This window comes from Gracilinanus agilis, chromosome 1 (assembly GCF_016433145.1).
Source record: "Gracilinanus agilis isolate LMUSP501 chromosome 1, AgileGrace, whole genome shotgun sequence".
Classification (NCBI taxonomy): Eukaryota; Metazoa; Chordata; class Mammalia; order Didelphimorphia; family Didelphidae; genus Gracilinanus; species Gracilinanus agilis.
This window is the reverse complement of record NC_058130.1, coordinates 791,145,946-791,171,671: the sequence shown is the minus strand read 5'-3', so window position 1 is coordinate 791,171,671 and position 25,726 is coordinate 791,145,946. Positions and strand designations below refer to the sequence as shown.

The 25,726-nt window shown below is 36.2% G+C and overlaps 1 protein-coding gene across 1 annotated transcript; it reads left to right on the top strand.

The window, feature by feature from the left end:
- The first annotated feature begins 882 nt into the window (after positions 1–882).
- LOC123232481 (vomeronasal type-2 receptor 26-like) lies at positions 883–22,695 on the top strand. The gene is made up of 6 exons (XM_044658933.1): positions 883–1,094; positions 2,986–3,280; positions 13,637–14,443; positions 16,155–16,376; positions 17,312–17,435; positions 21,776–22,695. Exons 1-6 carry the CDS (start codon positions 883–885, stop codon positions 22,693–22,695), a joined length of 2,580 nt encoding a protein of 859 aa, XP_044514868.1.
- The last annotated feature ends 3,031 nt before the right edge of the window (positions 22,696–25,726 follow it).

Below are 25,726 nucleotides of genomic sequence, written 5' to 3'. Positions count from 1 at the left end.
TGAATTTTCAATTACAGGAATCTAAATTAAGTATTATCTATAAAAACATTTTAATTACAGTTATAATACAAATTATAATCCCATTCAGATAATATATACTATGACAAAGAAAAAAGTAATATTGTATTTTAGATATATGTTGACTAATAAAATACATGAGTGTATAAAAAAATACTTGTAGCCTCTTGGTCTGTTATGGCTGAGAGTTTCTGATCTCACCACTTAACAGTGATTTCTGCCTGAAGCCTTGAATAACTTCAGAAAGAATTTTGCCTGATGTAACACCTTGTGTCAGCCTCAGAGTTCATATGGCCACTTCATGATACAGGGACACCCATGGGTCACCAGTTGAGGAGGAAGAAACATTACAAACAGATGAAGTAAGCTTCTTAATTAACTCAAAGTTTCTCAGTTCCCATGAGCTTTACCTGGAAGAGGGAGAGAGATTCAAAAACATATTTTTCCCTTTCTATTTTGGTTCTACTGTTGGACTCAGTGACACAGCTGGAGATGCCTCAGGTAGAGATGTTTCCCAAGAGCTTCTTGGCTCAGGATAAAGGCTGATGTCAGGGAAAAGGCAGGCACCTATCCACTCTTAAAAACAAGAGAATTAATAAAGTTTCTAATCTAAGAAACTGTGATGCTTAAATACTCCCCTCCTTCCATTACTCCCTCAAACAAACTCTTCCTGGATATCCATTGGTGCATTTGCAGGTATTAGCACTAACAAGTAATTTTTTAGGTCCTGGACACTTTACCATCAAGACAAGCCCCAAGGAAGTGAACTTGTGTTAGGATAACCACTAATTGACTACCTCTATGCTTGGGACTTTACTGATGTTCACAGTGATGCCATTCAAAATTCAGAGACAAATTTCTCATATGATTCCTGTCATGGTAACGCTCCTCCAGCTCTCACTTTCTGTGCTCAAGACAGAGAAGGCCATTTGTTTCTTAAAAAACAGTCCCAGTCACTCCAGAGATGGAGACCTAATTATTGGGAGCTTTTTCCCCATGCATTCTGTAGAAGTGAGCAATGACATAGGAGCAGGTCTCTTTCAAAGTCATCCTGACAAGAGTTGTAGAGATTATAAGTAAGTGCCTGCCTTATTATCTCTTGAAGTTCTTTTCATTGTGAAATTTATAAAAAGTATTATTTGAAGGGGCTTCATCCTGTTTTCTCTCACATTCTCTCTGGGATCTCTGCCAGATGTAAGTAGATGATTCAACCAGTTGGCACTACCTTTTGGTTGATTTAATGGCATTGTATATGAAAAGCATATTGTAAATCTCAAAGAACCACATTAACTGCACTGAGCCTCACTTTCCTCCATTATAAATTTGAGATAATAATAGTATCAACTTCTCAGGGCTTTTGTGAAGATTAAATGAGATCATACATGTAAACTACTTTACTAAGTATATAACTTTTAGCTATTATTATTATTATTATTATTATTAAATATTTTAGGTCTCAATTTCTTCCCCTGTAAAATAGCACCTACCACCTGAGGTTTTGGAATTTCATTAGTGTCTGCTATCATGTACAGAATACATGTAGTACCGACAACTTTCTGGGTGGTCGATTTTAATGTTTTCTTCTTCATTTACTGCCTCTGGGAAATTATGAAATATAGCAATATTTTAAAGTGTTGAAATTCAAAAACAAAAACTAAATGGTCAAAAACATTGACTCAAGAACCAGAGTTTTGGCATTCAAAATCCAGATCCTTCTTCAGGGATGTTTGTGTTCTAGCACTATCATCGTGAAATACCTTGGAAGTCCTAGAGTGAATATATGCACATGGCTAGAAGATGGGAGCTGAGAAAGAATGGGAAAAGTTGTAAAAATAGCTAATGGTTTACTAAATATTCCCCTATGAGTTTCTGTTTCTTCATATTCTGTATCTACCGTTATATGACTTTATCAATTATCACTTTTCATTTCTTGTTTTTCCCAGTCATCTGCCTTCTTCATTCAGCAGTCAAAATATGGAAACAAAGTCTCTATTACATTTCACTATATTATTTGAATTTCTTTTTATATTCTCTGTCCTTTTTCACCTCTTGCTCAGAGTTGGTTCTCACTGATTGCTGTGAGTGGTGGGTCCTCCTGCTCCCTCTACACCTAATGAGTTTTTTAAGTGTTCCTGAAAAACATCCATTTTGACTGAGTTGTAGATAATGGCAAAGGAAGAGGGTGTTGATGGGGCAAAACTTCCTTACAATCCAAATTCTAATTGAAAGGAATAAAAATATGGGAATGGTTTGCCTGAAGAATCAATTATTCTAGTATTTATTAGGCACTTTTATTTACCTGGTACCTTTCTAGAAGCAGCTGAGAGGAAATAAGCACAAAGAAAGAACCTATCCCAACTTACCAGGAACTTACATTTTAAAGAAGAGGAGTATATTTTACTATAAAATGTACATTACATGAATATAATCTGTTTTAATATAATCTTGCTTTCAGTGATTCTAATTGCATTGCAGACTTTGCAAGTCCCTTTCAGGTTTATATGGCAAAGATAATGGAGTGCCATGGTTTGCCATTTCCTTCTCCACCTCATTTTACATATGAAGAAACTGAGAAAACGGAGTTAATTTGATTGCCTAGAGTCACAAAACTACTAAATGTCTGAAACTGGATTTGACTGTAAGTCTGGCACTCTTTACACTAAGATCATTTGGAATGGAAGCACAAGAAATTGGGAAGATCAAGATTAATGAAAAAGATCTGCAACTTTATGCTTGAGTCATGTCTTAAACAAAGACAGGGTCTTTAAGGAACTGAAAGGAAATATTTGTGCATATGTTGTTTTTCCAATTAGAAGATCCTTGAGGGAGGGAATGTTTCTTTTCTTTTTATTCCAGCATCATGCACAGTGCCTGATATATATTAAGTGTTAAAAATTGCTTGTTGCCTGACTGTAATGAATTGTTTTTTATTATTTTGTTCTTAGTTTCCTACTCTCTATCCCTCAGGTGGCTGCACAAAAATTACCAGCTGGTTCTGGCCTTGGTATTTGCTGTGGAGGAAATCAACAGGGACCCCAATCTGTTGCCTAATATTTCTTCCCTAGGATTCCATGTTTACAATGCCTACCACAGTGATGAGAGAACCTTGGAGAGCTCCCTGAGATGGATGTCTGGGCAGAGCCAGCTCATCCCTAACTATAGCTGCTGTGGGCAGGACAAGTCTGTGGCTATCATTGGAGGAGCCACATCAGCTCTGTCTATCCAGATGGGGACCCTACTTGAACTCTACAAGTTTCCACAGGTTGGGGGATACTGAATCAATTACCTTCTGTGCTTTTCTCAAGCCACTAAGTATTGGGAGTTATAGAGTGTCCTTTAGTAATGACCAGACTATAAACTGAAGACAGATTTTATTATTCAAATTTTGGCATGTTTAAGTATCCTAGATATAAGCTTGAACAAACTGGCTATCTCCAGCAGATTCTGAAGATTACCCTGGGCAGCAGCATTCCCTAAGTTAAGCAGGTCCTTGGAAGCAGAACTAAGATGAGAACAGAAATGTCCTGTCTTATAGTTCAGTAGGGTGTGTAGGATGAAAAATTGTAAAACTTAGATGACTAGGAGAATATTCATATTCTCAACAGAAATAAGGAAATTTTTAAAAAGGGCAGGTTTGGGAAGGGGTTAGTTTGAGGGTGGGGAATAATGAGTTAACTTGGGACCTATGGAATTTAAGATGCATGTAAGACATTCAGTTTATGCCATCTAATAGTCAACTGGTCATGCAAGACCTGAGTAATGGAGAGAGGTAAAATTGATAAAATTAATCTGAAATGTTATGAATGTAGAAGTGACAAGACTTCGAATTGTATATTAGAGAGATTATAGGAGAGGTGCCATTCAAAGGTGATTCTGATGCTAGGAATGGATTACATGGAGGAATAAATGACTGTCTTGAAGAGAAAAAGGAAAGTATGGAAAAGGAGCTTGAAAATAGGCAAATTGTGGGATTCATTTTCTTTTTAATATATTTTATATATCTTCAATTTTTTTCAATTATATATAAAAAAGTTTGAACATTCCTTTTTTAATAATGTTGAGTTCCAAATTATTTTCTTTGCTCCCTTACTTATCTACACCTTGAAAAAGTAAGTGTTTTGATAGAAATTTTACATTTGCAATTATGATAAATATATTCACTTAGTAATTCTATTGAAAAGAAAACATAGACCAAAGGGGGGAAAACAAGAAAAATTAAGAAAAATTTTAAAATCTACTTTGATATGCACTCCTATTTGATTTACTCTTCATCTGATGCTGGACAACATTTTTGCCTCAAGTCTCCTTCTGAATTATCTTGGATCTTTGTATTGCAAGAATAACTGTAATCAATAGTTTATTGTTTTGAGAGCTGGTTAAGATGGAGGCAGAATAAAAAGCAGCTGCTTAACCTCTCCTAACCGAAACATATAGGACTCCTCAAGAAGACAAAAACATGAATCTAGAGGAGAGAAGGGACCCCACAACAGGGCGCAGCATTGGAGTTACGTGGAATTGGGGCATTTCCATGCTATAAAGGGGTGAAACAGCTCTCACTAAAACACGAGTTGAGCAACCCCCTCACCCACCCCACACTGCCTACAGTGCCAAAGCCAGCACACAAGAGTTAGAGCAAGTTTGAGGCATGCATTAAGTCCTTATCAGCTGCCTGGGGTCACCAGGGCCTGCTCCTGAGAGTAGCAAGACTTAATGCCCCAAGAGGTTAAAGAACATGTGGACTTTGAACACGGACCCTGAAAGCAGGCACGAGTGTGGGTGTGGACGCAAGCCCAGAAACGAATCCTGAGCACAGGTGAAGACTCAGATCTTGAGAGCAGGTCAGAACTTTGAGTGGAGACCCAGTGCAGAGGGGTGCACAACTGTGGAAGCAGTGCCCTGAGACTGTTAAAGGAGCCTCAGGCAGAGGAACAAGCAAGGGGTCCACCAGGAGGCTTGACCCTGAGAACAACTAGACCTGAGACCTCAGGAGTTTAAAGGGCCCAGACAGACCCTGAGTGAGAGGATAAACCTGAGATGGTGCAGGGCTAACAATGGTAAGCCAGATACAAGAACCCCAAAAGAGAGAGATCATCAAGAAGAAATCTGTAACACCTGACAACTTTTACGCAGATAAAACCCAGACAACAGAGCTAACAGCAGAGGAGAACAAGCAAGTAATCATATCCAAACCTTCCCAAAACAATGAAAACTGGCCACGAGCTACTGAAGAGTTCAAATCTGAGATGATGAGAAAGATGGAAGAGATCTGGCAAGAAAATAGCAGTTTAAAAGGCAGAATTTTGCAATTGGAAAGTGAGGCTCAGAAATCAAATGAACTAAGCAAATTGAATGCCAGAAATGGCCAGATTGAAAAGGAAAACCAGTCCCTAAAGGCTAGAATTGAGCAATTAGAAACTAATGATCTCTCAAGACAGCATGAACAAATAAAACAAAGTCAAAAGACTGATAAAATAGAAAAAATATGAAAAAACTCAATGAGAAAGTGAAAGACCAAGAAAACAGGTCTAGAAGAGACAATCTGAGAATCATTGGTCTTCCTGAAAAAGCCAAAATTAATAGAAATTTGGACTCCATACTAAAAGAAATTATTCAGCAAAATTGCCCTGAAGTTCTACAACAAGAGGGCAATATAGACATTGAAAGGATCCATAGATCACCCTCTACACTAGACACAGAAAAGATAACCCCCAGGAATATAATAGCCAAATTCAAGAGCTTCCAAGTAAAAGAAAAATTTTACAAGAGGCCAGAAAGAGACAATTCAGATATCAAGGAGCACCAATCAGGATCACACAGGTTCTGGCAGCCTCCACACTAAAAGACCACAAGTGTTGGAATATGATATTCAGAAAGGCAAGAGAACTGGGTCTACAAACAAGGATCACCTGCCCATAAAATCTTACTATATGCTTCCAGGGGGAAAGTTTGGGCATTCAGCAAGATAGAAGATTTCCAAGTATTTGCACAGAAAAGACCAGGACTAAATGGAAAGTTCAATATCCAACCACTAAAATCAAGAGAAACATGAAAAGGTAAATAAGAAATAGAAGGGAAAGAAAGAAAACTCTTATTTTTTAACATTTGCCTCTTTAAGGGCACCAGTAAGATCTAACTATTTGTATTCCTATGTGGAGAAATGTTATGTATAATGCTCTGTAGTGAACTCTATTCACCATTATAGTATTCAATATTATAGTAATTAGAAGAATTATTCATAGGGAGAGGTTGGAATACTAAATGGTCTAAGATGATATGGGGGGAAGAGGGAGGAGAATAGTAGAGGACACCAAGAGAAACTTGAATGTATAAGAAAAATAGGATATTCTATTACACACAAAGAGGGCATGGGAAGGGGAGGGGATAAATACTACCATAAGAAGGAGAGGAAGAGAGCATTAAGAGGTAATATTTAAACCTTACTCTCAGTGTAATTAACCCTGAGAAGGAAGAGTAACTTCATCCATTAGGATATAAAACTCTATCTAGCCCTACTGAGAAAGTCAGAAGGGATAAATCAAGGGGAGCAGGGGAGTGGGGAGGTCAAAAAAGGGAAGGGAGAAGAAGGGGGAGGGATTTCATTAGGTCTTAAAAATAAAGAGGAGAATAATAAGAGCGAGTGTAGAAAGGGTAGTAAATCAAGGAATGGGACAACGGTTACTGGCATAAAGCAAACCACTGGTTTAGAAGGAAATAGTGTAAGAAGAAGGGGTAGAACTAAGAGAGGATACCAAAATGTTGGGGAATACACAACTGATAATTATAACTCTGAATGTGAATGGGATGAACTGGCCATAAAAAGGAAGCAAATAGCAGAGTGGATTAGAAAACAAAATCCTACCATATGTTGTCTACAAGAAACACATATGAGGTGGTGGACATACACAAGTTTAAGGTAAAGGGCTTGAGTAAAATCTTTTGTGCCTGAAATGAGAAAAAGAAGGCAGGAGTGGTAATTATGATTTGTGACAAAAGCAATCTAAAAATAGATATGATTAAAAAAGACAGGGAAGGTCATTACATCCTGATTAAAGGCAGTATAAACAATGAGGAAATAACATTGCTCAATATGTGTACACCAAATGGCATAGCTTCCAAATTTGTAAAGAAGAAACTGGCAGAGCTCAAGAAGGAAATAGATAGTAAAACCATACTAGTGGGAGATCTAAATATTCCTCTTTCAGATCTAGATAAATCAAACCAAAAAATAAATGAGAAAGAGGTAAGAGAAATGAGTGAAGTCCTAGAAAAATTAGATTTAATAGATATGTGGAGAAAAATAAATAGGAATAAAAAGGAATATACCTTCTTTTCAGCTGCACATGTCGTGGTGCATTCACAAAGATTGACCATGTAATAGGGCATAGAAACATTGCAAACAAATGCAAAATAGCAGAAATAATAAATGTAACCTCCTCAGATCATAATGCAATAAAAATAATAGTTAGTAAGGGCACCTGGACAGGCAAATCAAAAACTAATTGGAAATTAAATAATATGATTCTCCAAAACCAGCTAGTCAAAGAAGAAATCATAGAAATAATCAACAATTTCATTGAAGAGAATGACAATGAAGAGACATCCTACCAAACTCTGTGGGATGCAGCCAAGGCAGTACTCAGGGGGAAATTTATATCCTTGAGTGCATATGTAAACAAATTAGGGAGGGCAGAGATTAATGAATTGGGCATGCAAATGAAAAAAATTAGAAAGCAAGTAAATTAAAAATCCCCAGATGAAAACTAAATTAGAAATACTAAAAATCAAGGGAGAAATTAATAAAATCAAAAGTAAAAGAACTATTGAATTAATAAATAAGACTAGAAGCTGGTATTTTGAAAAAAACAAGATAAAATAGACAAAGTACTAGTCAATCTAATAAAAAAAAGAAAGTGAATTCTATCAGACATTCAAAGAGCAAATAATCCCAATACTATACAAATTATTTGATATGATAAGCAAAGAAGGAGTCCTACCAAATTCCTTTTATGACACAAATATGGTACTGATTCCAAAGCCAGGTAGATCAAAAACAGAGAAAGAAAACTGCAGACCAATCTCCCTAATGAACATAGAGGCAAAAATTTTAAATAGAATATGAGCAAAGAGACTGCAGCAAGTAATCAAGAGGATCATCCACCATGATCAGGTGGGATTTATACCAGGAATGCAAGGATGGTTCAGCATTAAGAAAACCATGCTCATAATTGACCATATCAACAATATAAGAAACAAAAATCACATGATTATCTCAATAGATGCTGAAAAAAGATTTGACAAAATACAGCACCCATTCCAATTGAAACCCCTGGAAAGTATAGGAATGGAAGGACCTTTCCTAAAAATAATAAACAGTATGTATCTAAAATCATCAACAAGCATCATATCCAATGAAAATAAATTAGAAACCTTTCAAATAAGATCAGTAGTGAAACAAGGATGCCCATTATCTCCTCTATTATTTATCATCATACTATAAACACTAACAGTAGCAATTAGAGAAGAAAAAGAAATTGAAAGTATCAAAATAGACAATGCAGATGGTATGATGGTCTACTTAAAAATCCTAGAGAATCAACTAAGAAGCTTGTAGAAATAATCAACAACTTTAGCAAAGTTGCAGGAAACAAAATAAATGCACATAAATCATCAGCATTTCTATATATTTCCAACACATCATAGCAGCAAGAGGTAGAAAGAGAAACACCATTTAAAATCACCCTAGGCAATATAACATACTTAGGAATCTAACTACCAAAACAAATACAGGAATTATACGAAAACAACTACAAAACACTTTCCAAACCATTCAAACTAGATCCAAACAGTTGGAAAAATACTGATTGCTCATGGGTAGGACGAGCTATCATAATAAAAATGACCATTCTACCCAAATGAATTTACCTATTTAGAGACATATCTATCAAACTACCAAAAGACTTTTTACTGAATTAGGAAAAACTATAACAAAGTTCATCTGGAATAACAAAAGATCAAGAATATCAAGGGAAATAATGAAAAAAATGTGAAAGAAGGGGGCCAGCAGTACCAGATATTAAACTGTAATATAAAGCAGTGCTCATCAAAACGGTATGGTACTGGCTAAGAGACAGAAGGGAGGATCAGTGGAGTAGACTTGGAGTAAGTGACATCAGCAAGCAAGTGTATGATAACACCAAAGAGCCCAAGTTGTGGGACAAAAATCCACTATTTGACAAAAACTGCTGAGAAAAATTGGAAAACAATATGGGAGAGATTAGGTTTAGATCAACACCTCACACCTTACACCAAGATAAATTCAGAATGGGTGAACGACTTGAATATAAAGAGGGAAACTATAAATAAGTTAACTGAACATAAAATAGTTTACTTGTCAGGTCTCTGGGAAAGGAAAGATTTTAAAACCAAGCAAGAGTTAGAGAAAATTACAAAATGTAAAATAAATGATTTGATTATATCAAACTAAAAAGCTTTTGTACAAACAAAAACAATGTAGCCAAAATCATAAGGGAAACAACAAATTGGGAAAAAATCTTTACAACAAAAATCTCTGACAGGGTTCTAATTATTCAAATATACAAAGGAGTCAAACCAATTGTATGAAAATCAAGCCATTCCCCAATTGATAAATTGGCAAGAGACATGAATAGGCAATTTTAAAATAAAAAATCAAAAGTATCAATAAGCACATGAGAAAATGTTCTAAATCTATAATAATTAGAGAAATGCAAATCAAAACAACTCTGAGGTACCACTTCACACCTAGCTGATTGGCTAAAATGAAGTAAAGGAAGAGTAATGAATGCTGGAGGGGATGTGGCAAAAGTGGGACATTAATGCATTGCTGGTGAAGTTTTGAACTGATTCAACCATTCTGGATGGCAATTTGGAACTATGCTTAAAAGGCTATAAAAGAATGCCTGCCCTTTGATCCAGCCATAGCATTGTTGGGTTTGTACCCCAAAGAGATCATAGATAAACAGACTTGTACGAAAATATTTATAGCTGCGCTTTTTGTGGTGGCAAAAAACTGGAAAAGGAGGGTATGTCCTTCAATTGGGGAATGGCTTAACAAATTGTGGTTATGCTGGTGATGGAATACTATTGTGCTCAAAGGAATAATAAACTGGAGGAATTCCATGTGAACTGGAAAGACCTCCAGGAATTGATGCAGAGTTAAAGGAGTAGAGCCAGAAAGACATTGGTCACAGAGACTAATACACTGTGGTAAAATAGAATGTAATGGACTTCTGTACTGGCAGCAATGCAATGACCCAGGACAATTCTGAGGGACTTATGGAAAAAAAACGCTGCCCACATTCAGAGGAAGAACTACAGGAGTGGAAACAGAAGAAAAACAACTACTTGAACATATGGTTTGAGGCAGACATGATTGGGAATGTAGACTCGAAACTACCACACCAATGCAACTATCAACAATTTGGAAATAGTTCTTGATCAATGACACATGTTAAAAGCAGTGGAAATACGCATCAGCCTTGGGGAAGGGGGGAGTTTGGGGTGTGAAGGGGAAAGTAAGTGCATGAATTATGTAACCATCTTAACTTTTCTAAAAAATAAATATTAATAAATGTTTAAAAATAGTTTATTATTTTACAATGTTGATATTACTGTATGCAATGTTTTACAAATGGTTTACCTCACTTCACTTTGCACCAATTCATGCCATTCTAGGTTTGTTCTGAAAGCATGCTGCTCATTTCTTCTTAAAGACAGTAGTGTTCCATCACAATCATAAACTGTAACTTGTTCAGCTCTCCTCCAGTTGATGGGGATCCCCTCAATTTCCAATTCTTTGCCTTCACACAAAGTTGCTTTAATTTTTTTCTTAAAGGACTTTTTCCTTTTTAAAAATCTCTTTGCGATATAGACCTAAGCTCACTACTTCCCAATCCCCAAACTCCTCAAACTCCATAATTCTCTTTTTCTCTTCAAGTCAGCCTTTTCTTCCTCCCTCTAACTCATGGTCATAACCACATAATCAACACATTGGCCTTTTCTCCTCTAATCTCTCTATATACAGTAAGTCTTCGAATCCCTTCACTTCCACATACATACTTAATCAAAGGTTATGCACATCTTTATACCCCTTTTGTGCATAGTTTCAAACATAGTCTACAGATGAGTAGGATCAGATGCAACTCCATCAACAAGAATTAGTGTCCGTATTTTCCATGTTCTTGCCAACATTTCTCATGTCCCTCTTCTTTCACATTACTTAATCTGGGAATTATGAAGTGATACCTCACAGTTGTTTTAACCAATAGTGATTTTTGATTTCTTTTTCTGAAAACTATTTGTTCATATCTTTTGACCATTTATCAGTAGGGAAATTTTTCATGATTCTGGGAAAGCTCCATCTTCTCACAACAGTATTGGTCATTGCTAGAACTACATCCTATCTCCTTGTTCCTTATCTTGTCACAACTCTATAGATTTACTCTTTAATCCAACAATACCACCTTTAGGTCAGTATGCCAAAGAGATGAAAGATAAAGGAAAAGAACCTACTTGCACAAAATCATTCTTGTTTTCTGGAGGTTTTTGTGGCAAATAGCTGGACTGAAGGTATGCAGATACATTACAGAATAACTAAACAAGTTGTGTTATATGAGTGTAATAAAATAGTATTTCACCATAAGAAATGGCAACCAAGGTGATGACAAAAAATCCTTTGATTTTTGAGAGGTTTGGCATTGATATATCTGATTATCCTGTTGGTTTTCCTAATATTAAACCAGTCCTCCATTTCTGGAATAAATTCCCTATTTTTATAATGCATGATCTCCTGTTATATTGCAGTTGTCTCCTTGCTAATATTTTATTTAAACTCTTTCTTTCAATATTTATTAAGGATTTTCTTATGTATTTTTCTCTTCCCAATTTATGTAGTAGCAAAATGTATCATAAAACAAATTTTCTTTGTCTCCCTTTTTCCTCATTTTATCAAGCAGTTTATAAAGTATTAAAATTAATTGTTCTTCATATATTTTGGACAATTCACTTGTGAATCCATCTGACTTTGGAGATTTTTTTCTTAGGTAGATTACCAGTGACTTGTTAAGTTTCTTTTTATTTTTTAATATCTTTTTCTAAGGGAGTATTATTTAAGTATTATAGTTCTGCTGCTAATCAGAGCATGTCATATTATTGTAAGTATTCATCCATTTAACTTAGAATGTTACATTTATTGTGTACTTCACTTCACATCAGTTCATACAAGTCTTCTCAGGTTTTCTGAAATTATCTTATTCAACATTTATTTCAAAGTAATAATATTTCCTCATATTCACATATCATAACTCATTCAATTATTCCCAAATTAATGGAAACCCTCATAGTAATTCATTGCTTTTATGAAAAGAAGAAGTATAAATAGTTTTCTTCCCATTGGTCTTTACTTAAAGCTCTTTTAAGTTCATGCAAATTAATATTGTCATTATATCGAAGGATATGTATGATTTAGTAACTTTAGACATAGTTCCAAATTGCTTTCTGGGACAACGAAACCATCCCACAGTAACACAATAATGTGTCAAGTTCCCATAGCCCCTCTAAACTTTGTGATTTTCTTTGATTGTCAACTTTTCCAATCCCATAAACACGAGGTAAAACTTCATAGTTGCTTTCACTTACATTTCTCTGTGTTCTGAGTTCTAATGATCCTTATCCATACCTTCCTTTGAAGACTACCTGTTTATTTCTCTAATTATTTATATTTGGTTGTAACTATTCTTCCTGGTGAATCTATATCTCAGATATCTTGAAAATTCAGTTTTTATTCAAGAAAATTATTTAAACATATTTCCACCAATTACTTATTCCTATTCTAATTTTATCTGACCTGCCATTGTTTCTGCAAAAACTTCATAGTTTTATGTTCTCAAAATTGTCTATTTATCTTCTGTGACCCCCAATCCTCTGGTCATGAATTGTTTCATGACCCACTAATATGAAAGATATTTTTCATTTTTTCTTCAAATGCCTTTTTTATGTCATCCTTCATGTTTAAGTATGCACCTTCCTGCAGATTATCTTGGCATATTATATAAGATTTTGGCCTATAACTTGATACTGCAGGACTGTTTTCCAGCTTTCCTAGCAGTTTTAATAAATAGTAAATACTTATCCCTAGTATTTGAAGTGTTTAAAGTTATCAGACTTTAGGATACTGTGATTCTTTACTTCAATATATTGTATAGCTCATTAATTCCAATAACTAACTTGTATTGCTTATATAGTATTCAATGATTTCAATGATTACTACTTCTTAGTAAAATATGAGATGTTACTTCTAGGTCCTTCCTAATTATTGTCAGAATTTCCCTTGATAATATTGGTATTTTTTTCATGCAGGGCAATTTATTGTTTTCCTACATATGTAAAGGGACTCTTTGGTAGTTTAATGCCAAATAAGTAAATTGATTTAGACATTCTTCAAATTTAGGCAGTGAATACTTAAATCCACCACATTTCTTCTATCACAACATAATTTACTGATAATGTATACTTTGCTGGAATTGCTCAATAATATGAAAGGTGCAGAAATGAAAATGCCCTATATTTCTTTCCCATCCAGATCAGCTATGGGCCTTTTGATTCTATCCTGAGTGACAAAGCCCAGTTTCCTTCTTTCTACCAGATCGCCCAAAAGGACTCTTCCCTGCACCATGGTATGGTCAGGTTAATGGTACATTTTGAATGGACATGGATAGGTCTCGTGACCACAGATGATATGAAAGGTGAAGAATTCCTCTGGAACATAAAAGGGGACATGATTAAGCATGACATCTGCCTGGCCTACACTGAGAAGCTCCCAGTCAGTGAGAGAAGACACACAGAATCTCAGTATATGTTCATGCCACGTATCTTACAATCCTCAGTCAGAGTCATCATCATTCATGGTGACACAGATTCACTCATGATTCTCAGGTATTCACAGCCTACTCTTACTTATATGCTAAAGAAAGTCTGGATCACCACGTATCAGTGGGACATCACCATGAGACCCCAGTGGTATGATGGCTACAGTTTCCATGGAGCACTCTCATTTTCCCGGATGACAAAAGAGATTCCTGGTTTCAAGTCCTTTCTCAGGACAGTGAACCCTGCCAAATACCCAGAGGACCCTTTATTGAAGGAGTTCTGGTGCTCAGCATTCCAAGACTTGGAGAAACTTGAAAATGAAGAGCTAAATGAATGCTCACCCAATGCCTCCTTGGAAACTCTTCCTCTGCGCATCTTTGACATGGCAATGTCTGGTCTGAGTTACACCATCTACAATGCTGTGCATGTTGTGGCCAGAGCACTCCATGAAATGCTTCTGGTGACATCAGAGAGAAGTTCAATTAGAGCTAGAGAAACCTGGGTACCTCAACCATGGCAGGTAACATTAAGTGCCCCATCTGTACTAGTTATTGTGTTAGGTACTGCTTTTACATCAGTGAATCAAAGACTTGTTTTTCTTCAATGTGGAAACTTCTTCCCCAAATTCACTTTGAAAATTTCTACTATATAGTCATTTAGTTTCTTAACAAATCCATAAATGAATCAAATAGTATTTTAAGGGCTAAATATGTACCCAAACATATGCTAGGTACTGAGGTTATAAATTTAAAAGTGAAATGACACAAACAAGGCAATTCAAGGAAGACAAGGCACTGATAGTTTGGAGGGGAAAGAGATCACCAAAGGTGGTCTGGAGAAGGAGGTTCTGGAATTGTAACATTGTTCTGGAAGTAATCAGGGTTTGAATTTCAGATTTGATAAGAGTAAGGCAAAAAATATAAAAGTTCTGAGATGGGAGACATAGTGTCTTGTTTGAGATAAAGAATAAGGACCCTGTTGGTGAGAAAGCAGAGTGCAGGAGGAGGAGTGATGTCCAATGATACCTGAATGATTACTTATGGTAAGATTGTGAAAGGCTTTAAAAGTGAAAAACTATACATAATTAATGCAGGGGAAAATGAGGAGCCTCCCTAAAAGGAGATGGATGTAGGGATATGTGAAGGAAGAATTTACAAGCTGGTCAACTGATTAGTTATGGATGTAAAGGTCACGATCTTACTTCTTAGGTAAAAAGAGGACACTGCCCTTAGTCAGGTATTGCCACCACTTCTTCAAAAGGGCTTTAGGCGAAGATATATCTAGAGAAAAATTTATTTAGTTATACCCTTTGATCCATTTCTGGGAATCATGGACTTTCCTCTTATCTTGTAGATATTTTCAAATGGGGAAAAGTCTGAAAAGAATTCCTAGGTCAGAGAACTTTATTTCTAATATTTTCACTCAAACTAAAAGGAATTTTAAATATCATTCCACACTATAAACCACCAAGAAGTTATGAAAAGTTACTATGTGCTATACAGTGGAGATGAAAATGAAAAAACTAAAGAGTGTCTTTTATCAAGGTGCTAATGATCTACTGTTAAAGAAAATATGTACATATGTAAAAGTATTAAAAATAAATACAAAAGAAAAATGAGGCACTCTATTCTAAATATTTTGGTATAAAAGGTTGAATGAGTCTATTCTATTGGGAAATAGAGCAGGCAAAAATATGGATGCGGGAGACATCATGCAGAGTTCAGTTCATAGCAAAAAAAAAGACAAGCTACCTATAATATTGAGTGTTAATGAAATACGATTAAATATAAAGGACATTCTTTCTTTTAATGAAATTTCAACATGATGTCTATTGATTACAATCCAAATTGTTAACATAAGCCTAGGGCAGGCCTGGGTGTGAGAATTATGTGACTTCTTTGCAATCTAGAGTGAAGTGAGTGCTATATGCAAGGATGAATGGATCCTCTTAATCAGAATTCAATTCACATCTTTCAGCCCACATTTATTTAAGTTCTACAAGTCTAAATAAAAATCAATGCCCTTAGTCAGGAAAACACAAAAGCATAACTGAATACAGAGTCTACTTTCTATATTAGTTCTTGCAAAAATCAAGATATTTATTACTCTCACCAAACAAGAGCACTCACTTGGACCATGAGGGCATGGAACTCCTATATAGGCCATACATTGTACTTTGGTAAGACTCCTCTCTTTGTGCACCAGTGAATGATATTTCTCTTCCCTTTCAGCTCCACAATTTTCTGAAGAGCACCCACTTTAACAACAGTGCTGGTGACCATGTGTTTTTGGATGATACTGGAAATTCTGAGGCTCATTATAACATTTTGGAGTACTTATTCTTTCTCAATGACACTGAAACCCTGGTGAAAGTGGGACAGTTTATTCCAAATTCTCCATATGGTCAAGATTTTACCATTTGTAATGAGGCTATGGTGTGGTTTGATCCAAAGGTTAGAAACAATTTCACTTTTGATTCAGTGTTTCAATCATGGAAACCTCATATTTCTTTTTTTATTTTAACCAAGAGCATTTTAAATGCTAAAATCCTACATAAATGTTAGGTGTTCTTATTAATTCATTCATATCCATATTTTTGTAGAGAAAACCTTCTTCTGGTTCCTCTTTCCATTTTTTCCCCAGGATGACCAAAAAAAAGTAGTAAGCTGTCAATGCACCCAATGTTTCCACACTGAGCAATATTTCTTAATCTGCATTATGTCATACTCTCCATTTACTTGACTTCAGCTAAAGGAAAGTCATTCAGACTTCCTAAAGTTTTGTCTAATGATTTTAGCTAATTTATTTTATGAAATTAATTGTATTTCTGAATATTTCAAAAACAATTTTGTTTGTCAAATTGTATTTAGCAAATTACTTTGGGATTAATTATTTGCTTTTCATTGAAAAATGAACTCCATCACAGCCTTTGACTCTGTGAGTCTTACCTTATATGTGAACACAAAATAAATATTGATATTTTAGGTCATTATTTTGCATTTCTTTTAAACACCAGGGATGTTATAATGGTCATGATTACACATAGAGTTTTAGAAAGTTATACCTGAAAAGGACCTTTGAAGTCCAAAAATCTCTTTTTTCAAATGAAAAATCTGAAACCCAAAGCAGAGGAGTAGCTCAGCCAAAGTCAAAAGACTACTGATGAATTGTCATTGAAGTTATATCTCTTGAATGCACGTGTAGTGGATATTTTCTCACATATACTCATTGATTTAAGAGCCTGGGAGAAATCCCATAATTTTCTTAATAAAATAAAATTTCTTTCCTTTGCTCAAAATGATATACATTCTCACAAAATACTTGACTTTACCACGTGTTGTTAGGGGCTCAGATTCTATGAATATTTTCTTTTCTTCTTTCTGCTCAGGCTCCTCAGGCTGTGTGCAGTGATAGTTGTGGCCCTGGATTCAGGAAAACCCCAAGGGAGGGAGAGCCCATCTGTTGCTTTGACTGTTCTTCATGCCCAGAAGGGGAGATTTCCAAACAAATGAGTAAGTATTAAAATGAACTTACCTACCCAAAGTTACTAAAACATAAAAAAACAGACATTTGGCTCTTGAGGTCATGTAGAATTCATGGGAACATCCATGAAAGGGTAGCAAGATATGCAGCCACAAGGTGGGAGGAGATTTTTTATCTCATTTTCTATCTCATTTTCTATCTCATATTCTTGGTTTCTTTCATGTATTACACAGCATGATATGGGGATGATCACCAGCTGGATTAATATGTAGCACCATAGATCTAGAGGTGGACAAAACCTCAGTAGCCATCTAGTTCAACTCCCTCATTTGATTAATCAAGGAACAACCAAAGAACGGGATGGGGCTGCTGAGACTTGTTGGGGTTAAGTGGCTTGCCCAAGGTGATATTATAAAAATCAGAGGCAGGATCCCCACCTAGTTCCTCTGGGGCAGTGCTTTTCCCCCAATACTGTTGTTGGTGTTCTTTTTTAAAGAGGACTGATGACATTCCCAAATGATTTCTAGACTTTTGCATGAATTGGGTTTTAGTAAAAATGAGTTGAACAAAGTCATTAGCTTCACTCACTCTCCCAATCATTAAAGTCCTAGTGATACTGCAAAAGTCAGGATGACTGGTCGTTATCCTGGAGGGTGTAGATGATGGTATCTTTGATTTCTGTCCAAGTATTGAGCACTCCATGGCTCCTACTTCTGCCACCTTCATAATCATGGGAAAAAATTACTCACACCTACCCATTCCAATAGAGCAATTATTTACCTGAGGGCTAGCACCTCTGCTATTCCATACTGCTCAAAGTACCATTTACTCTATTGTGGTGTAGTGGACAGAGCACTGGGCCTGGAGTCAGGAAAACCTTGAAGTTAAATTGCATAAATTCATATATATATATATATATATTAGTTGTGTGAGCGACCCTGTGTCCAACATAAATTCCATGTGTTTATATTTCCCCATAGTAATATGATAAATTATATTAGATGGCATAAGAAATCCTTTGTATCTTGACTCTTGTGATCTTTGGAAGGTAAAGTGGTTCAATAAAAAGAATAGTTAATGAGAAGTTTAAATAATGTTTCTGCTACTTATTATCTGTGCATTACCTTGGGCAAGTCATTTTTCTCTGTGGTCCTTAATTCCTTTATTTCTACAATGAAGTGATTATTATAGGTGACATTCATCTACCATCTATTATAGGATGAAATCTATGATCATATGCAGATTGTATATATATATATGTGTGTGTGTATATATATATATATATATATTAAGAAGTAGATGGAGCTACTCAGTGTATAAAACTTCTAATTGAATAAAAGTTTGAGAAGATAATGTAGATGAAGCCCTGTCTGAAGGAGGAACTCTCAATTGAAAGTGGTTCAGGCAGGCAGAATGACTGTGATAGAGGAAGCAAGTTCAAGGTGGGAGTTTACTGCTACATGTGAGTAAGAGATGGAGAAATTTAGCCTGAATTTTGGGGACTGCTGGGATGATTGGCTCAGGAAAAAAACTGTATCCGGATGGTTGCAACTAAAAATAGTGACAATAATGATCAACACATAATTCTCAGTTCCTATGAACCAGGCACTGTTCTAAGATCTTTACATTTAAGATTTCATTTGATTCTTTCAACAACTCTTGAAAGTGTTTTCCTTATTTTAAGTATGAGAAAAGTGAGACAGATGCCTATTAGGTGACATGTCCAAAGTCACCCAGCTAGTAAGTGTCTGAGGCTAGATTTAAAACTCAGGATTTCCTGACTCCAGACTGAGCACTCTATCCACTACAATACCTAGTGAGGCCTCATGCTCACAGCAATAATAGATAATGAGATAATGTTTGAAGAAAAGTTTATGGTATGTTGCCTTTAGGTGTGTCTTCAAGAATCATATGAAGGGGATTATAATTTGATATGAGATAGAGTCCCATGTTAAATATCTCTAAACACAATTTTTTGTCTCCCCTAAACACTTGATTATGCTAGAATCCCTGATGAAGGAAATTCACAATGAAAATCCCCTTCCTGTGCCACTAATTATTGAAATATTTATAGACTGAAAGCTAGAACAGGTCTTAGATGCCATTTGAAGACAGAATGACAGAGAAGCCTATCAATGACCAGATATAGTCCCTAAGACAGATGACTTTCTAGTGACAGATAAACCTACTACAGAAATGTGGTACAGGTAGGTGGCCTGTGACTCAAAATCAGTTAAAAGCCAAATCAGAGAGTAAAGAACGTTCTTTATTTTAATTATGGGGAAAGGACTATGACTTTGTTTCAGAACCAGGTTACCAGAGTAGACACAATACAAATTCATTTATTTCTTTATGCATTTAAGAGCCTGGCAGCATTGTGATGGTTTGACCATCTCTTTAGATAGCCATAGTGGCTTAGAGCTTATGACCATGAGTAAAGAACTTCACCCTAATGATAGAGAGGCATTCTAGTCCCTGAATCCCAAAAATGGGAAGACAGATACAGAGCAGGTGATCCTGAAGAGATGAAATATAGAATTGGGTAGCAGAGAAAAGCACAGTGTTAATACATAGAGAGGAGAAATCCAGAAAAAAATGGCCAACTATCATCAGAAAACCATATATGCCTGAGCTCCAGGCAGCCATTTGTTGTTCCTATTGTAAGGATAAGGAGATAAAGGATAGGAAAAATGCATGAATTGCCTTTAAGAGGAAAGGAGGAGAATTTAGACACAAACCTTGGGAGAAGATTCTGGAAGGAAAAGCTTGGGAGAGGAGGATCTTGGGAATTAAGTGAGATCAACAGACATTCCTAAATTGGCTTTTCTCTGAGCTGGAAGGGAGGAGTTTTTGCTCTGGCATCTCCTGAGAACAGTCTAGTCTACTGGAAAGATTAGGAAATTGCTGGGTGTGGAGACCTGCCTTGGAGGAAAACTGTCTATCCCTATAGTCCTGAGATCAACCTGTCTGAGACAACTTGGTTAAGGTAAACCAAGGGTTTTTCATCTGGGACTTTGGGTTTACCTAGGAAGCCAACCCCAGGCTTTGGGTAAAGACACAGTACATCTGTGAGTCCTGTATCCTTGACCGTTTAGAGACATATTGTGATATTTTGGCAGTCAGATAGTTTTGGGGGTCTAGATAAGATCAGGGAGCTGGTAAGTAGGGCTTGAGAGACAAGAAGGGCATTGCCATGAGGGGAGCACAGAAAGGTGGGAGGAGTTAGAGCTGTATAGATTTAGGACCTTATCTACCGTTTCCTTAATATCAATAAACTTGGTTTTTCTATAATTTCAAGGGTTGTGCTTTACAGGCCCTAGGAGGTTCCCAGTTGGGCTTTTTCCATTACAAATCCATATAGGTCCTTCCCAATAATTTATCTCCTTTTGGAGGCATATTTTTTCTTTCACTATGGCCTAAATGCTTTTTTATAGAGGATGGAAATCTTCTCTTAACTCTGCTGAACTCTGATGTGTCCTTCTCAAAAGAAAATTTGGGAAAGGCTGTCTGTGACCTGATTCCATTTTAGATGCCAGCACAAAATAGAGTTCCAAGTAGCCCCAAATGATCAACCCTTCCACAAACATTTCACCAGTCTTCTATGAAGTACCAAGGAACATAATCACACCCTTCCCTCAAAAATTCTGCCAAATGCTCTGGGGACACTAATACATTACTAGTGGAACTCTGTACTGATCCAACCATTTTGGAGAATTATCTGGAATTATAATTATAATCTTATAAAACTGTGTATAGCTTGTGATCCAGTAATACCACTATTAGGTTAATTTCCTATGGTTATCATCAAAAAAAGGAAAAGAACCTTTATTTTCTAAAATACTTAAAATCAGTTGTCTCAGTGGTGGCAAAGTACTGAAAATGGAAGGGATGCTCATCAGTAGGGTAACAGCTTAACAAATTGGGGTCTGTGGTTTTGATGGAGTACTACTGCACCATAAGAAATAATGAATTAATTAATTAAAGGAAATGGAAAGACCTACATGAAGTTACAATGAGTGAAATAGTAAAAGCAAGAGAATACTGTATTCAGCATCAGAAATATCATTTAAAAGAGGACTTGTTTATGTCCACCTCCAAAAGAAGAATTAATATATAGAAATAAAGGACACATGGTTCTACATTTAAATATATCTTTTTACAAATTATANTTCTGAGAAGCAGCATGATCAAGGTCTTCTAAATTAAAAAGTTTATGGACACAGTAGAACAGGGCTTAATTACCTTGATGGCTACACCAAGGTGGCTATAATTATACCCTGATGGTCATGTTCTACCCTCAGTTTCTCAGGTTTCATAATGGGGAGAATTTTTCAACATAAAACGATGAGATGCTTCTTGTCCCCTACAGATATGAAGCATTGTATGAAGTGTCCTGAAGATGAGTATCCCAATAAGGAGAGAGATCGCTGCCTCCCTAAAGCCATCACCTTCCTGGATATCAAAGAACCTCTAGGAATGGCTCTAGCCTGTGTGGCTCTTTTCTTCTCTGTGCTGACAGCTCTGATTCTTGGAGTGTTTGTGAAATTTCGTGATACCTCCACAGTCAAAGCCAATAACAGGACCCTCAGCTACACTCTCCTCATCTCCCTCACCTTGTGTTTCCTCTGCTCCTTGCTCTTCATTGGCCGTCCCACTGCAGCCACCTGCCTTGTCAGACAAACTACATTTGGGCTTGTCTTCACTGTGGCTGTTTCTTCCATCTTAGCAAAAACCATCTTGGTAGTTCTGGCCTTCAAGGTTACAAAACCTGGGAGCAGAAGTAAGGTGTGGCTGCAACCTAGAGTGTCCAACTCTATTGTAGTCCTTTGCTCTGGGATTCAAGTGACTCTGTGTGGCACCTGGCTAGGAATCTCTCCCCCTTTTCCAGACACAGACACACATTCTGAACCCAATCAGATCATCATTGAATGCAATGAAGGCTCTGTTTGGGGGTTTTATTCCGTCTTGGGCTACATTGGCTTCCTAGCCCTGGGGAGTTTCACGGTGGCTTTCTTGGCCAGGAGCCTCCCTGACACCTTCAATGAAGCCAAGTTCATCACCTTCAGCATGCTGGTGTTCTGCAGTGTGTGGGTCTCCTTCCTGCCCACTTACCAGAGCACCAAGGGTAAAGCCATGGTGGTGGTGGAGATCTTCTCCATCCTGGCCTCCAGTGCTGGATTACTGGGCTGCATCTTTATTCCCAAGTGTTATGTGATCTTTCTGAGGTCACATAATGCAAGAGTAAGAAGTATTTCTCTTGAGAAATTGAAAGGATTAGCAAATGGATAATTGTGGAAATCCATGAAACCACCCTGACTCAGTCTGATGACTTTGTTCTGGAAGTAGCACACTTCTCGTAGTATTGAATTATAAGGCTAGTCAATTTTTTTTTTCCTATGAGAAATTTTTCAATTTTGGGAACTCAGAAAAAAGTGTATAAACATTTTTTGAAAGTAGCCCTCTTTCAACAGGAAAGTGGGCCACCTATACATCATCTGTAGAGACTCATTAATAAATACCTAAGTTATCTTAACCAGAAATAAAGTCAGATACTAAGACTGATGTAAGGAGTTTTCTCATAATTAGACATCTCAAGCAGCCTATGTGTTTTATCTTAAAATCATACAGATACTGATCAATTAATTGTTGTTTTATGTTTATTTGATTATATAAAGACACTTAGGAGGAGTAAAACACCCCTTTTCCTGACTTTAGGAAATTGCACCTTTTCCTTCTTCCTCTTCCAATATGGAAAATTCTCTAATCTTCCACTCAATTACAAATCAGATTATTTATACTGTATAGATTTTATAATTAATTGGTCTCATGTGATTAATTGTTTTTAATATATAAAAGTATATATCCCCTTGTAGTTAAAGTCCAGCTATAAGATGTTTGAGAGGACCTTGTCCTGATCTGTTCAGCAACTGATATCCATTACTTAATAAATGGATAAGCTCACAAAATCAAAGAATCCTTTCCTCATTTATTTCCTCTTTTCTTCCTTACATCTGGAACACTGAATCAGAATTCCTTCTCAAGTCAGAAGAGGTGCTTAAGAAATGACCTGTATCATATCTGGATATCTATGTTACATGAAGTTGAGAACACCTGAATCCTACTTACTTGCACACACTTCACTGAAACTTCACTTAAAGTTCTCTAGTTTTCTCTATCTTAGTGACAGCACCCTATTTGCATCCTGTTAACTGAAGATTTTTTAAATGTCCCTTTTATCTTTCGGTCTTTAGTGCTCCACATTTATCTTCCATTTCTTTGTTCATCATTGATAAGATCATCACCACTCCACCTTGCATAGTTGAATCCATCAATTATTCTATCAATAATTTTTTTTGTTTTTCAGGCATTTCAGACATGTCTGATTCATCCTGGCCCTTATTAGGTTTTCCATTTCCTTTTTTTAAAGTAATTTTATAGATGTGGAAATTGCATTAAACATGGTTAATGGGATGGTGGGCAGGGCTGTCCCTTTCATGGAATGGGGTAAAATTCTGTTACATGACATCTCTCCTTCTGGAATCAAGTATGCTGACATATTCTGCACAAGCTTGCAGCACATTTAATTACTCCTACTCTGAGTTTGAGGTCCTCTGTGAAAGCACAAAGGTCAAAAGATAATTCAGAGAAAGAAAATTATAGACCCGTCTCCTAAAAAAATATTGATACAGAAATTTGAAATAAAATCCTAGCATGAACATTATAGCAATATATCACAAGGATTATTCATCATGAGCAGGTGGGTTTTGAACCAGGGACTGAGGGTTGGTTTAACATTAGGAAAATCATCACCACAATTTATCATATTAATAACAAAATCCACAAAAATCATATGGATATCTCAATAGATGCAGAAAGTTTTTTTACAAAATTTAGCACCCATTCCTATAAACAGCCCATAAGACCCTGGAATAAATAGAACATTCCTCAAAATAATAATTTGCCTTCTATTTAAAGCTATGGGGATAAACTAGAAGCATGTCTAACTTCCTAGATCAAGGCTGAAGCAAAGATGTCCATTATCATCACTCTTATTCAATATTGTGGTAGAAATACTAGTTATAACAACAAGAGAAGAAGAAACGAAGGAATCAGAACAGGCAATGAGAAAATGAAACTATCAGTCTTCTCAGATGATATGTGATATACATACAGAATCAACAAAAAAGTTATAAAAACAATTAACAACTTGATCAAAGTTGTAGGACAAAAAAATTAAACCACACCAATCATCAGAATGCCTCTATATTACCATTAAAGTCCAACATTGAGATATAGAAAGAGAAATTCAGTTGAAAATTACTGTAGACAATATAAGAAACCTGAGTCTACTGCCAAGGCAATCCAAGAAAGTATCTGATCTGTTACCATAAAATTCTCTGGAGACTGTATATTAATTTATAATTATTTATTGGTAAGGCTTAGAGGGAGAGAGAGAAAAAGATCACATGATCACCTGGCTGGGTCTAACTAAAAATGGATTCCATGCTTCCCTGGCTCATGCCCCAAGTACCTGCATCAGTTCAAACTGTTCACCACAACATAAACCAGTGTGTGTCAATCATTAAATGCTCCAGTGAAGGTGGAGGGAGAAGTTGGATGAAAAAAGCCCAGGGTTTGAAATCTGCCTCAAACACTTCCCAGACCTGTGATCTTTGATAAATCCCATCAACTCTTTGAGCCTCTTTCTTCTCCCTGCCCAGTAAAAGAGAGATAATAAAATCAGGGTTTTGTGAGACTCAGATGAGGTCAATCATGTAGGGTGTTTATAAACTCTAGAAATGCTAACTCTTCTTACAATTGGTCACTTTGGGGCCTTAGTTTCCTCATCTGAAAAAGGATAGTGTTGAAATAGATTACCTATAAGATTGCTTTTAGTTCTCGCCTTTAGAATATGTGATTGTTCTGGGATCCACAACTCACACAAAAAGAAGTGGGGCATCCAGAAGGTGCTACAATAGTCTGAAAGGTTAGTTTAACATGAAGACATTCATCTGAGGTGTGTTAAAAGATAAATTGGGAAGCCCCTGAAAGATGGTTTTAACGGATGGTTAGGTTTTAATGTGACCTTACCTCTGTTATAGTTAAAGGAGGTCACTTGTATTTATTTGATGTAGCAGAAGTTGATATACAGAGAGGATAAGATGACACTTCTCCTTTATAATAGTTGCCCAGGCAGGATCCTTCAGGTCAAAGTGGTTTATCCCTTCAAGACCCACCTGGGGTTAATTGATATATTAATTTGGGCTCTTTAGCTGGGATAGCGTTGATATTCTGACTGCATTGGCTCCCTTCCCAAAAC